Genomic DNA, 15,317 nt, shown 5'->3' with positions numbered 1-15,317 from the left:
AGCTTTCACACAGCTGAGCCAGAAAACTGTCACATTAATAATTTCGTAGCAGCGATGTCCGCAATCCCTCCCACTCCCACTCCGACCTTTAAAAGAGCTCGCCAACAATTACAGTAAGCAGAGCTATGAACCTTGTTCGCTGTGAAATAAAAGATTGAAATGTGTTTTTGTATAAAGCAAGTTTTTGAGTCTTTTAAAAGTTCATCCTGGAGCTACATCTTGGCTCAAATCCTCTCATCAGTGACTGACTTTTTGTGTTTTGCTTTTCAAGATAAAGACTAAATATCTGAAACATCCTTAGACACACTGCAGTCTTGAAGCTTATTATTATTATTAATAATAATAATACTTTTATTATTAGTGTTTGTTTGCTCTTGTTGGAGTTAAAAATAGCACAGACAGACAGATAACTTTGACGCTGCAGGTTGAAATTTGCCTCTCTGATCATTAAGTCATAAATCATGCTGCTGACACGTAGAGAGACAGAGTTCTCAGTGATTAGATATTTGTTTGAGAGCGAAAGATGAAACATAAACTGCTGTGAAGTAATCTGACCTCCCCTCAGCCTCCCTGTGTTGAGTTTAAACGGAGCCTGAGTTAAAACATCAGAAATACAGACACCTCTCAGTCTCAGGGGCTTAATCTGAAATCAAATAACTGCAGCAGATTTCAGCTCCTCTCTCTCTGTGTCTCTCTCTCCCTCTCACACATGTGCACGTATGTGTGCATGTGTCCACCATGTGTGCATGACTGTGTGAATACGTTTGTGTCTTTGCTACAGCAGACAGTTCCTCACTACGAGGCTGAAAGTGTCATATGTTCTGTTTTTGCTCTGTTTTTATATTTTATTTTTGCAAAAACCCGTTCAAACTGGTGTGCACCCTCACAGGGAAAGCATCAAAGCCAAAGTGTTTATTTCAATTTGTTTCTCATTTCTTCATTTTGAAAATTCTTTTTTTTTTAAATCATCCAAAGGTAAGTTTTTAACCCAAACTGTAGAACTGCTCCTTCTTCAAAAAACACCCCATCAAATGTGTTTTTGTATTTTCTGTTTAAAATGTTTTTGAAATAAAGAAAAAAAAATATTTTAAGTAAATGTATATTGTATAAACGTTTCTTTTTCTTAATAATTTTATTTGCTGTTTCATCTTGTGCAAAAAGTGTAAAGAAAATATAATTATTTGTTGATATGATCTGTAACATCATCATGATTTGATTTATAACATTTTAGAGAATAATTTTAAACAAAATGAATACATTTAAAAAGAGAAATAAAAAGAATCTGTGTCCTCATGTGTGCAAACTCAGCATTTTCCTTTTGTCAGGACAGTTTTATTGAAATTACACAAATTTTAAAAAACAACACAAACAGCTAAATAATTTCTTCTATTTTATTAGAAAATAAAAAGCACTTCTAAGGGTTTTGTTTTTATAAAAGTATGCAAACATTAGGTTAAGCTTAATATTTGTAAAAAAAAAAAAATACGCACAAACACTTAAAGATAAAGAATTTAGACTTTAATAAAAAATGTGAATTTATTAGCCAGTTTTATGCTGGTCAGTGCAACATTTTAATCATAGTTTAATAGCTATGTTATATTAAATTTGAGTGATTATTTCAATGAGGCAGAAATAAAAACACCTTTTAAAAAACTAAGATTCAGTAATAATCTGATATTTGATCTCTTTCAAATTTAAAAACTGGATTTGGATCAATTTCCCTCCCCAAAACAACATTTTTGGTTTGTTTGCTGGTTTGTTTTATTATTATTATTGAGTAAAGAACAAACCAAATTATTTTTATTGTAAAAAAAAAGTGCATAATAAGCCCCATCAACACATTATAATTTAACATTACTCATGATGTTTTTTTTTCTAATTTAGGATCTAATGTTTAAACGTTTATTGTGGCTCAAAAATAATAATTATGACGCAAGAAGCTATGTTATTCGTTTTAGTTATCTTTCTTCCATCCTTCCAAGCCCAGATTCGGTCCAGAAGCCAGATGAATGTGGATAATTTGCCTCTGATGAAGCATCCCGAATGAAGCGTAAAATCCTGCTCCTTCTCTGTCTCCCCGCCTCGGTTCCGTCCACCCGTGGCTTTTAATCATGTCCAAATCACATTAATGTCATGTGTTGGAGCCCCACGCCCCTGTTTTGCAACTTTTTCTTCTTCTTCTTTAGCAAACAAGCGGCCCAACTTGTTCATGTCATCAGCCTAATCACTGGGGAGAGCTCGCGAGGCCGGGACTATCTGGGTCCAGTTCCTCCGAGGGGGGAGACGGGTTTGGTCTCCTCAGACCCGGGGGGGGGGGGATTTTTTCTGGAGTGTTTGGTCAACGACAGTGGTTCCTGGAAAAGATCTGAATGGTTCTCTAACCAAAGCCAGCTGCGGTCTGCATGCGTGTTTTCATCTGGATGAGGTAGAGGAGGAAGGGGTTTCTGCGCTTCCTCTTCCAAAGGAGGGACTGTTGGGGAGGGAGGGAGGGAAAAAAAGTTCCCCTCTCCTTTTTTTTTTAAAGACATGAACGCAGAGACCTGCTTTTCATACAACGACATGACATCCATGGATTCATATTATAGCCAAGGTAGGGATCACCAGACGGAGCACTTCAGGACATTTGCAGCCAGTGACACCAAATACAGCCCCTTCCTAGCCGCCAAAGGTCAGGCTTACGGAGAGAAGTCCCGGAGCCCCTTCCAGCAGGAGTGCCAATCATTGGATGCAGCTGCGGGGCAAGGCTCTTTCAGCAAATACCCCCACTTCACGCACAGGTCTTCATGCAAAACGCCCCCCGAGGAGGACAAGCTGCAGCAGGACAGAGGACACAACGGAGCGCACATCCCGTGCTATGGTGAGTGGAGAGAAAAAAACCAACACTTTCATAAGAAAAGGAACTCACTGCGACCAGTGCAGCAGCTTAGATCAGTGCTCAAATTCTTTCAAATCCGCTAAATGATTTGGAAGATTTGCGCAAACCCACCAAAACCCGGCGCGCCCGTCTCTCTGCGCGTCTGTTTCCTGGATGCAGTTTTGAAGATGAAATGTCTTCCTGGCATCCCCTTAAGTTCCTCCTCGGTGCGCCGGGGAAACCAGGAGCAGCAGAAGCTGACAACGAGCCGCAAACGGAGAGGCCGCGTGCGGCAGTTGCGCGCGCGCGGCGTCCTGAAGATGAATAATCATCCCGACTGTAAAAACGTCTGTTTGAGCATCAAAATTAAATTAGGGCGCATTTAACGCGATAATCTTCTTTACAATCCTTAATGCTGGAGCTGAGGGAGGGGGGACAATTAAATTAACAGGTTTTCAGATTACAGTTTCAAACTGATCAGTTTGATTCCACTGCGCAGAAACTGAGGAAGCCTTTGCTTTTTTAAAAAATAACTGTTTTCCCACATAAATGCGTCTGATTTATCAAGATTTTTCACTCTGAAAATAGGCCCAGTCTATGAAGGGAAATTAATCAATATCCCAAAACAACAGCAGTAAATAAATAAAAGTTCAGTTCGTTGAAAAGAATAAATTCAGGAAAATCAGAAAATCTTTGCGCCGTGCTTAAAGCTTATAGTTTCTACCTTAAATCAGGTGTGAGCAAAATAAGCATCATGTTGGATAAACTGGATCGTTAATACAAGTTTAAAGAAGTGTTGAAACAAACATAGACTTTTATTTTTTTTAAAAGGGACCAATTTCATGTTAAAACAGACTCCTAATAAGCATCCCTTCGTATAAATGGATAATGTCGACCTTTCAGCACAGAGACTTGTCTCTTTTTGCCCTGACTTGTTCAGCTGTCTGTCCGTCACGTCTCCAGTAAATCTGAAGAGGAGTTTAATGATGTTTTGACAGTTCCCGGAGATCTGCCCCCCTCCCTCTCCTCTTTATGGCTCCATCTTGTCAGGAGGAGAAGAGATGGATCTCCTTCAAAAGCTTATGCGGGCTTTATTTTTTTTTTATTATTTATATATTTTAATTTTTTAAATGGCTTTTAAAGTTTTTATTACTTATTAACCCCAGACACACATGTTCTACTGTGCTGCTCCTAAAGTAAAACTGTAAACATCTCAGTTAGACTGAAACAATATATAATTGTGTGGAAATTTATTTCAAATGTATTAATTTATTTATTCACTCTCAGAACTTTATTTGAAAATCATTTTATATAATAATAAAGACATAAAATGTCAAATCTTTCTTTTTCTAGGCCTATAATATCTTTCTTTCTCTTTTTTATATATACTTTTTCTTAAATTAAACCATCAGATTTATTAATTTTTTTATGCAGATCATCAGGCATTCTTGTTTTACTACAAAAGCAGCTCAATGGTCGGCTCACAGATTGTAAAATAAAGTAGAATTATAGTATAATGTGTCTGTGGGTCGGATTCACGGTGAAGAAGGTAAGAAAAAAAGATTCTGGAGCTTAAAGAGAGAGAAAGAGGAACTCTGCCATTAATACGACTCAGATGTTAAACTTCTTTTTGTTTGCTTTTATTTCCCTGCTCACAGTGACCCAGCACACACACACACACACACACACACACACACACACATGCATTTCCTTTAACTCCTCACTTTCAGATTTCCAGCTTTGTCTGCAGAGAAGTTCATGTTTCTGTCCTCAAATTAAACTCAACCTGAAATTCTTCTTAGAAATGGTTTTACTTGTGATTCTGGCTGATTAATTGGAGATAAATCACATAAAAGATGAATGTTTCTTGCTTTTTTACTGAAACAAATGCTGGGACATTTTATCTTACATCCTGGCTCATTTCTTTTGTCCAAACTGTATTTTACACACTCACTTAAATCGTCGAAGAGTCGCTCCGTTATCATCTGCGAGCTGATTCGCTCCTGCAGAGAGGCTGCTTTCAGAGCTGTCAGTTTGAACTTTTAGCTGACAGAAAGCAGATTGACCATCTAATAAACATTTACAAACACCGGACTCACTGCAAACATGTTGTTTACGCTGAACATGCTGCCAATCACTGTGTTGCATTAAACCAACGGGGCAGGCCTCCGAGAGAGAGAAGCTGCAGAGAGCTGATTTACTGACTGAGACTAAAAGTGTGTAATGGGAACGTGCGGACAGAGGATAGTGGAAACTGCTTGAACGTCCTCAGTGTGCTAAAAGATTCAGAAATCAGATCACAAATCAAAGAAAAACAGTGGCTTGGTGCCTTCGCTTCAGGACTGCGGTCAGGAAATTCCTCACATTCAAGTTTTTACACAAAATCAAGTCATAAAAATGTACCAAATTATCCAAATCAGCTGTCAGTTTAAGAATAAATGAAGGTTTACTGCAATCTGAAAGCACTGAAACATTCAAAGGACCTGATGAACGTTTAAAATATTGATAAACAGTCAAAAAACTTAAATTTAATTCAGGTTATTTGTATATTTATTCACAAAAAAAGTTATCTCGGGACAGTGTCCAAATCATAAATTCAATTCAGATCCAGATTCAAATGCAGTTACTGTCAATTTATTCCTATTATTCTACATTACATTCACATATGAAAAGTATCTGAGGAAGCCAGTAGACTGTGTTGAATCTTCATCCCCATCCTGAGACAGTGGAAAGGAACAGGTAGAAACTTCCAGCAGATCCAGGCTCAGGATGAGCATCCATCTGTCCCGACTTGAAAGACAGGAAAGAGATGCAGACAAACAGAATGTTTCTCTGGGAGGAAAAACAAAAAAAAATTACAAGTTAATGGCTGCAATAATTGCATGTATGATCATGGAGAACATAAAGACAGCAGTGGAGGGAGGAAACGTGGTCAGTTTGTCCTCCAGCAGCCTAAGACTATAGCAGAACTAAGGGACAGCTCAGGAAACTCAACCCCAACTATAGGATTTATCACAAAGGAAAGTCTTAAGCCTAGTTTTAAAAATAAACAGGGTGTCAGCCTCACGGACAGAGACTGGAAGTTCGTTCCACAAGACAAAAGCTCCCGTTCTGCTTTTACAAACTCTAGGAACCACAAGTAAACCTACAGTCTGAGAGCGAAGTGCTCTGTTAGGAAAATACGGAACAATAAGATCTTTAATATAAGATGGAGCCTGGTTGGTGAGAGCTTTGGATGTTAGAGGTAAGACTTTAAATTTGCTTTATGATTAAAAAAGACTCCTGGGAACGTTTCATTCAGTTGCTCCGTGCTCTTAAAGCAGCACCTACGAGCGTGTTTTTGTGACCCTCCAGAGATTTCCTCTTTTGATGTGTCCGTGTCTTCTCTGAGAGTCTGCGGGTGCTGACCTTTAGCTCGGCTTTCCTCTCCTTTGCCTGTTTGGAGAAGAGGGGGAGTCCTCCTGTGTGAATGCCGCAGAGAGAATCCATTCAAAACCCCCATCTGAGAAACTTTGTCGTCAAAAATTGGCTTTTTGCAACTATCTGAGTTGGGGGTGTTAGATTGTAAATCTTAATTTAAAAGGATTGTGGCTCAAATTACCTCAGACCCCAAAGCTGCTGTTTTCTGTTCATATTTCTCAGCCTTCAGGGGGGGCTTAAAGAAATGATCCCACGCACAGAACCGTTTTAGGTGTGATTTCAGAGAGGTTTTGTCACTCTTTAGGTTATTTAGTTCCTTCATCAGTTCTGACCCAGCTCAAGCGTCTGTACAGATTGCTTGAAGCAGGATGTAATGGGAACCAGCCTCGCTGCCCATGCAGACAACCGAGGCACACTTCAGCAAGTCAGTGACATAAGTGGAGGTGACAAGAACTCAGGATCATTTTACCATTTAGCCTAAGGTTTGGCAGGGTAATTTACATTAGGCTCGGCTTGCATGGACGAGTGAGAGCAGCTAAAAAAAAAAAAAAAAGCCCATGAAGTCCAGGACTTCCTTTGGTCTCTTTGTCACTGTTTCATATAAACTCCTTCAGAACCATGACGGCGCCGAGACAGCAGAGCAGCTCGGAATCTGCTTTAACGCTCAGAGCGAAGCAAAGTGACTTTTTTAAAAAATAAAAACGTCAAACTTTCAAAGGTTTTCACATGTACTTCTTGGTAGCAGTGTTGTGGCTTCATCTGTGTAACTGTACTGCAGAAATACTTTTATAATAGTGAGACGTAAAGTTCATCAGTTCTGTAAGTCGGATGCTTTTTAACGCCGCTCAGTTTTAAAAAGTCTGCAGGAAGTAACATTTTCAAATGAATTTTCTTTTCTTTCTTTTGCTTTTTAGTGAAGAATTGTGTATTTTGTGCATTTTAACTATACTAGCTTATTAACAAACACTTTATAAGTTATATTCTGCATTTTTCTTTCTATAATGGCCTGTAACAATAGCTGGCATTGTTGAGGGAGAGTATTTTCATGAGATCTTTTACTGACGTTGTAAACGGTCATTTGTTTGTTTGCTGCTGGATAGTTTTGGGTTTTTTTATACCCGTACTTGTAAACTTGAATTATTGTAAGTTGTGATTTCAAGGAGACGATTTTGTTGCCTGAAATGGGTTCATGCTGTGATCTGAAGCTGCTGTTTGATATCCAGATTTTCAGTTCAGATCGTCAGTCATTCAGAATATAGCTAAAATAAAAAGCAACCAAACTTCCTTTGTTGTTTTTTGAGGCTGTTTCACTTCTAATCCGAAGAAGGTGAAGAATTAAACGTGTAATTTCACAGTAAAATCTTCTCACTTTACAGCTAATTGATGTGGAATGTTTTGTTTTTTAGCTGGATTTATGATTTTTTTTTGTTGTAAAGTGGCCTGAGATGACTTTCTTGTGAATTGGCGCTGTATAAATAAACTGAATTAAATTGTTTTGACCCCACAACAAAAACATAAGATGGAAGAAATTCTGTTGTGCTCCAATGAGAAACATTTGGATCTGAGCTGCTGGGAAGAGAAATGTGAAAAGCAACGATTACAAATGAGAGACAGAGAGTGTAAGGAGTGCATTTTCAGGCTTTTGTTTAAATATACACATATCTTATTTGTCCATAATTTTGCTTATCATTTGGTAGAGTTTGTAAGATGATCCACAATAAAACAAAAACAAAAAAGCTGCAGTTTTGTTTGTCAGACATAACAGTGTGGAAGGCCAATGCGTGCCCTCACAAAAGGCATTTTGCACACAGCATGTGTGTGTGTGTGTGTATTGTGTATTGTCAACAAAGATATACAAATATTTGCATGGAAGATACAATAGTTATGCCATTTATTGTCTATAAAGAGACAAAGTCATGTTTTAAGAGTAGAAAACGTAAGAAACTGGTGATGAGAAACCACAAAAATCCTCAACAATGTAAAAAAAAAACATTTTCTCAGTATTATCTAATAGTTGAGTAAACTCTGAAACAATATGAGAAAAGTAACTTGTTGCTGCAGAGGTAAATAACCAGTTTTTACAAACTCTTTTGAATTAAATGCACTGATTAAAAAGCAAAGTAATTTACATCAAGAGGTGGTGGAGTCTAAAATCAGAACTGCAAGCGATCGGTCAGAATGTGTTTGCAATGACTTACTATTATTATTATTATATCTCAGGAAATATTTATGTTTGCACGGTTGTGACGGACCGGCAGCCTGTGAGGGTGTAACCCCACCCCCATCCATACCTTCATTTACCTCCACCCGCTCCGACCCTTCCCCAGTTTTGACAAACTCTATTTTCTCTTTGTCTCTTTTTGGTTGGGGTGGCTTTAGTCCAGTGGTAGGGAGGTTGACTTTCAACTGAATCGAGGGTTTGATTCCTCTCCAATGCAGCATGCCAAAAACACTGAACCCCCTGCCTGTGATTTGCTTATTGGCGTGTGAGTGAGAATAAAAAAGTTCTGTATACAGTATGTTCAAATAAATAATAGAGACCACTGCATGTGTGTGTGTGTGTGTGTGTGTGTGTGTGTGTGTGTGTGTGTGTGTGTGTGTGGGTGTGTGTGAGTGTGTGCGAGTGTGTGAGTGTGTGTGTGTGTGTGTGTGTGTGTGTGGGTGTGTGTGTGTGTGTGTGGGTGTGTGTGTGTATGTGTGTGTGTGTGTGTGTGTGTGAATGGGTAAATGGGAAACACTGAAAAAAGAACCTGGAGAAGTTAAAGAGGTGTAGTGATAATTTTTAAGTGCAGTACTTCAGTAAATTTACTTTGCTACAACCTTCAGCTGTTTTATAGTTGGTTTATGTATTGCAATGTCCCTGTGTGACGTCACACAAGTAAAGCGATTTTATTACTGATTACGTTTGTTGTTCTCGTGTCTTTGTCCAGCTGAGCATCAGGTATCAGTGTTTCTGTGTGATTGCAGTCAAACAAAGGCTCAATGCTATCAAGATTTTAGATCTATAGATAGCAAAAACACCTAAAAATACAATCTTTATGCATGCATTTTCTGTTTTTCCCTTCTTTCTGTCCTTCATCTTCAGACGCTTCTCTTCCTGCTTGACCAACATGTTATTAATCTCTCCGTGTCACCTCGAGGTGAATAATTTATAGTGTTTCCCTTTAACACGGGGAGCTGACCCCAGTCAGTAAGGAGGCAGGGAAGGTGTCCTGTCGCTTTACAGCCAGTTAAATTACCCTTTGATGTCGCTGCCTTGTTTTTAAATGTGTTGACGCCGTCTGCTCAGGTTCACTGTCCACCCCAGAAGAACTCTGGCATCAATGAACGCATGATTTCATAATACTATGATATCACTGTATGAATTAATTCTAACATGATGCGTGTGAAAACATTACTTGTTTTGCAACCAGGTGGAAATATTCTAGAGGAAATAAGTTCTCAGCTTGTTATTTTACACCTTCTGTCATCTCATTCCTGTAGAAGTTCTTCTGTACCCTCAAAAAGCTGCAGCCATGTCTATCATCAATATTTGTTGCTGACTATTGAATCAACTGCATCAACATTTGATGCAGATTTTGATGCAACACGTTCCCCTTCCCTACGTCTTAGGAAAAAGTTTCAGACTGTTTCCTGACAGACCACATTTGCTCGTCAGCTGACATTCTCTGCAGGAGGTAGATTTAGATATCTGGTTCTCCAATGCTGCTCACCTTGAGCACATTTCTAACAATATTCCTGCCAAAAAACATCAGCGTTTCTATATGAACAAATGCCTTTAATCGGTGACAGGCTTCGGGATTTCCAACAGCCTGAAAGCTTGTGAGTGCCAGCTAGGCTAACACGATTTAACAGCTGAAAATATCTGTGGTGGGACGAAACTTATTCGCTCCCTTCAGGCACAATAAGATGAGTCAGAGATGACACAAGTTCATCTCGAACTGTGTTGGACAGAGGCTGAGTTTCATCAAATCTGAAGGACTGAAATTCATCTGATCTAATAACGTGTTCTTCAGCACTATGTTGCAAAACGTGCTTTGTACAAGTTTACTTTCTTCTTTTAAGGCTGAACGAAATAAAGTAGAACTTCACAGCTGTCCAGAACAAGGCTGCAGTTCGAGTGACTAAAAACACAAACTATGTCAAAGTCAGACCTGGGCTTCACAATTATGTTGTTTTTTTGCTCTAAAAGAAAAGTTTTTCTATCAATTTTATGAAAATTGTCAATTATGAGCTCTAGTTTTTGTTGCTTCCTGTTGTATGTACCCTTTTTGTATGTTTATGCAACAAAAAGTCACATTTATGCAGCTCCAATTCTCAATATATGACACATCATGGCTCTTTATTTGGTAAGCTTGAGATGATAAAATACTCAAAATAGAAACAAGAATTTTCTCTGAACAAGAACTTAACTGAGGTATAGCTTTAGGATGCAATATATATTACAGTCTAGTACAAACCTGGTACTGGCTGAATTATAAAGTGACTTGTTACCCTATATTTACAGGGTATGTACTTGGTACTCACCTGGTGCGTATCTGATAGTTGACGGGTATGTTACATACCTAGTATTTACCAGATATGTACAGGTAAGTACCAGGTAATAATAAACAACATCAGCAATCCCCTTCTGCAGCAGCGGGCACAAATAAATCCATAAAGTCAAATGAATGAACTCTTAATGATACATTTATCACATCAGTATTGTAATTTTGAAAACAAAATTGTTCGTCATTGGAATAAAATTAAATCTCAGTGGAATAGAAACAACCTTATATATTTTATGAACTAATACAGTGTCAGATGTAACAGGGATAAATCAGCTACCAGTGGGTGCGTACAAATCTGAGTCTAGTAAAATAGCAGAACAGCAGGGACTGAATCTTTTTTTATGCCAAACAAAACACAGTTAAAGGTCAGATAATAAAAGTGAAGTTATGCATGTGCGCGTCGTACCTTCAGCACTTTATCAGCTGATATAAATCCAGAGACCACCCAGTTTAAACGTGACAAATTGCGGAATGAAAGACGAGAACAGACTTCATCAGGCCCTGAAAATACCAGCTCTGTGAGGGAGGGAAAAAGCTCTCACTGAGCACACTTATTAGGTTATATTTGTAATGAGTTTTATTAAAGTGATGTGTTTGCAGCTGTTTGTTTAGCAGAAGTCAGAAAAGAACCTGCAAGCTCAGGGAATAAAAACAAAAACTGTCAGACACACGGCTGTGGAAATTTATGATCAAAGGTTTATTGCAGTCATGAACAAATTTAATGTGTGTGTGATTAAAAAAAGAGAGAGAAAAAGATTTTTATCTCCTTTTTGGATGACTGGAGATTACTCAACAGCGGTTTAACTGCTGTCGGGTCACTTATAGACCTCCCAAAACCATGACAGACTCATAAACAGCATCTAAACAGAGGAGAGGGACGGAGTGGCGTTTATGTGTTTGTTTATGGTGGTTAATAAAGGGGGTGTCGTAGAAAGAAAATCTGCAAATTTCACTCAAGCAGTCTGTTTCCCGACACATCACAGAAAGATCCATAAACCCACAAGCCTACAACTGCACATCAACAAATTTCACAACAAATTTCATCACGCAGTGAGAATTCTTTTGTTCCGCCCCGTCAAATCCCATAAATTATAACAGTGAACCGAGGGAATCATCAGCTCTGAGTGCGCACGCTAGAGGTCGATCACTGGAAGTTTAATCGAAAAGAGACTCAGTGCTTGCTGCTATTTGTTTGCCTTTTGATAAAACTAATCAAATGAAACATGTTAATTCCTATTAGATTAAAAGATAAGCTTCTGAAAAGGCTTCAGATCAGAAAACAGTGCTTTTTTATGGAGGTCTTTTTGGATTTATTATCAAGATCAACTGTGGATTTATGTAGTCAAGACAAAGAAAGCAAAATATAGTTCTAAAGCCTTTATGAAAGCACTAAAAATAACATTAAAACTACCTTTTTGATGCTTTATTTTAACCAAAAGCCGTAAAAAAAAAAAAAAAAAAAGGCAGGAAATAAGAAAAAGGAGCAGTAAATATATTCAGTAAAAGTTCAGCTGGCTGGATGTCAGCAGCAACTCCCTCCCTGACAGTATTTTAAGTGGACTTAATGGACTATCAGGTCACCTGAAGAACCTGAGGTCCGACTAACACTGGGGTAATACCCACTGGATACATATATCCCAGTACAGTTTCCTGTCTACTGGGAGAAAAACCATCTTCCTTTCTTTATTACTTCCTTTTTCCATATTTCTCTTCAATTTGAAGGAAATAAATTTACATAAAATGGTTTTTTTCTTTTGATTTTTTAAAAATTGTAATAATATTAATAAAAAATCCTAACTATTTTATATCTTTCCTCTCTTTGCAGGTAAAGACAGTTCAGGTCTGACAGACTCTGATTTGGCCCCGGATTCAGACCCACCTGGAATGGACTCCAGATACCTGACAGTGAAGGATCAAGGTGTCAAGGCGGCCTCCGACAGGTCACCAGGCAATGAGTTAGCGAGCTCGCTGGACAAAACTGAGAGCATCGAAACCAACAAAGGCAAGAAGAGGCGTAACCGAACCACCTTCACAAGCTACCAGCTGGAGGAGCTGGAGAAGGTTTTCCAAAAGACGCACTATCCTGATGTTTACGCCCGAGAGCAGCTCGCCCTGAGGACCGACCTGACTGAGGCCCGCGTGCAGGTAACAACTAACACAAATAACAGGGTTCTGAAACAATTCAGTGCTTTAAAATAATCAGAAATGACATTAAATTTCCATTTTATGCTAGTGCGATCTGGTCCTCCAACCGTATGCGGTCCACATCTTTGTGCAATAAATACTCTTAATAAAAGGTCTCCATCAGAGCAGAACGGGGTTTAAATAACACAACCTCCTGCAGCATCTGCAGCCCTGCAGAGATAAAGTCACTCACAGAACAACAGGAGAGATTTATCTGGAAATGTGGGAGTCGACAGAGTGGGGGAGTGGGACCTTACAGAGGCCAGGGGGCCCAGGAGGGCTCAGGGGGGCTGAGGTTTGAGCTGCCTGGGCCTCATATGTGCAGTTTAAAGAGAGCAGACTTTCATCAACATATGACTCCTACAACTTCTTTTTTCTTGAGATTGTCTCAATAGCTTCATCTTTTTTTCAGTTCAAAAGTTTTTTTGAGTTTGTGAGCTCATCTCTGTCAAAACCATACACCATCCCGCTGACCTTTGAGCTGAATTTGCATAAATATCGATCGTGACTGCTGAAATGCATTCCAACATAAGACAGCAGTGAAAAAGACCTCCACCATTTCTGCAGCATGTCTCTGTGTGCTGCATGTGGATGAAGACCAAAGCCCCTGGATTTTCTGTGTTTTTCTTTCATTAACATCCTGTTCAGACAAGAATGTGTCCCTGCTGTGGTCTCCAGTAGGTGTGAAACCTTTTCCGTGAGTTTTGATTGGTTGGTGGCTGATGTATCAGGTTTATTCTGAAGCTTACTCCAGTTTTTTGCTAAATCAACCCATAAATTAGCTATTTTTTTTATCTGCGTCAGCAGGGATGGGAGAAGGGATTGATCAAAACCATAATTTTTAACACGATAAGCTGGCGAAGTGAGCAGAAAAAACACAGGAAGTCTGCTCAGCTACAGGGTTATAACTCAAGCCTGAGTCTCTGAAGGTATGCCGCTCTGCTGTTCGTGCTATCACAGACCTGCCTGCTTCAGATGGATGCAGCTTTACAGCCGGCGGCCCTCCCGGCGGCCCTCTTAAACACTCAAGTTGAAAAGATAAAAGACACAAAATGCCTTGTCAGTCAGAGAACGGGGTTCTGTATTTTACTCCGGTCATTCACACGCAGAGGGACGGACTTACAGCTCATCAGCTCGGCATCTGGAGCGAAGAAATGTAAAGAAAAAGGCTCTACTGCTGATGAAAAGCATACTTTAAAACGTACAGATTTTTGTTTGGTTACAAGGAACCGAGAGCAGGGTAACCTCTTTACTTTATGGTTCCTAAACACACACACAAAGAGGGAACATTCAGTTAAACAACAGCAGAGCCCGGAGTTGTTTGCTTTTTCAGTCTCACGGTTTCAAAGGAAGAGGCTGAATTCAGATCTGAGTCATATATACTACATGTGAGGGTCAAGGGTCAAGGGTCGTGGGGTTTCAGTAGCATCACATCTCTCAGATCGGCTGTTCTGATAGTCCAGAGAGTCAAGATGGCATCCGATGTGGAGCTGACGGGGAAACACAGGTGTCCACACGAGCCCACAGATGAGACGCCGATCCGATCCGCTGAGAGACGAACCCATAAAATGTCTGCTCTTTGTTATCATGTGAAGATATTTGTCAAACTGTGAGGAGGAGAGACAATCTGAAGCAGTTTTTAACTAAATCAATGCAAGTGGGTTATGAAAAATCCTTTTAAACTATTTTCATCGTGAATTCAAGTCACTTTAAAAGGAAACATTTGACATTGTTGTTATTTAAGCTTTTCAATTCAATTTCAGTTTTTCAGAAATCTTTTTCCATAAAAAAATGTAACTTACTTTTACAATTATTGTATTTTTTGACATTTCATATAATAAGTTATTAGACTTATTCTAAAGTTTGCATTGAGCACCATTTAAAATAAAAGCTTATAGTACTGCAGACGCTGTACTCTGTGTTTCCAATTATGTGAAACAGAAAACAAATTAGTATTAAATTCCTTTTGCTTCTGTCCACTTGTGTCCTCCACTATCTTTTACCTGGCATAGGGAAAATTAAATTATGAAGGAAACAGAGCAAATTTACATATAATGAATGCAAACACTGGTGAGAGAGATGTTATTAGGGTTTTAGGTGTGTTGGAAAACTGAATCCAGGCTTAGTCGTGTTTTTTTTTTAAGTTTGGAGTCTGAAATGAGTGACAGCGGAGGCAGGTTATCAATCCTCTGAGCTGTTCTCTCACTTCAAAGTGTTTTCGGCCCTGTGCCGCTCTCCTGCTGGGGCCGGTTTGGTATTTCTCTGCTCTTTCTCTCTGGGGCCGTAACATAAATAAAGCCTCATTGAAA

At 39.0% G+C, this 15,317-nt stretch overlaps 1 protein-coding gene across 1 annotated transcript in view; it reads left to right on the top strand.

The window, feature by feature from the left end:
• Window positions 1-2,232: 2,232 nt before the first annotated feature.
• The window catches only part of alx4a (ALX homeobox 4a), a 19,054-nt gene continuing 5,969 nt past the window's right edge, over window positions 2,233-15,317 (top strand). The window contains exons 1-2 of the mRNA XM_017404279.2: window positions 2,233-2,857; window positions 12,650-12,969. Of these exons, the coding sequence (XP_017259768.1) occupies window positions 2,527-2,857; window positions 12,650-12,969 (651 nt within the window). The 5' untranslated portion in view covers window positions 2,233-2,526. The remainder of the gene's footprint in view (window positions 2,858-12,649; window positions 12,970-15,317) is intronic.

Source organism: Kryptolebias marmoratus, linkage group LG15, assembly GCF_001649575.2.
Source record: "Kryptolebias marmoratus isolate JLee-2015 linkage group LG15, ASM164957v2, whole genome shotgun sequence".
Classification (NCBI taxonomy): Eukaryota; Metazoa; Chordata; class Actinopteri; order Cyprinodontiformes; family Rivulidae; genus Kryptolebias; species Kryptolebias marmoratus.
Note: the sequence above shows the minus strand (reverse complement) of the source record. Positions and strands in the feature narration are given on the sequence as shown.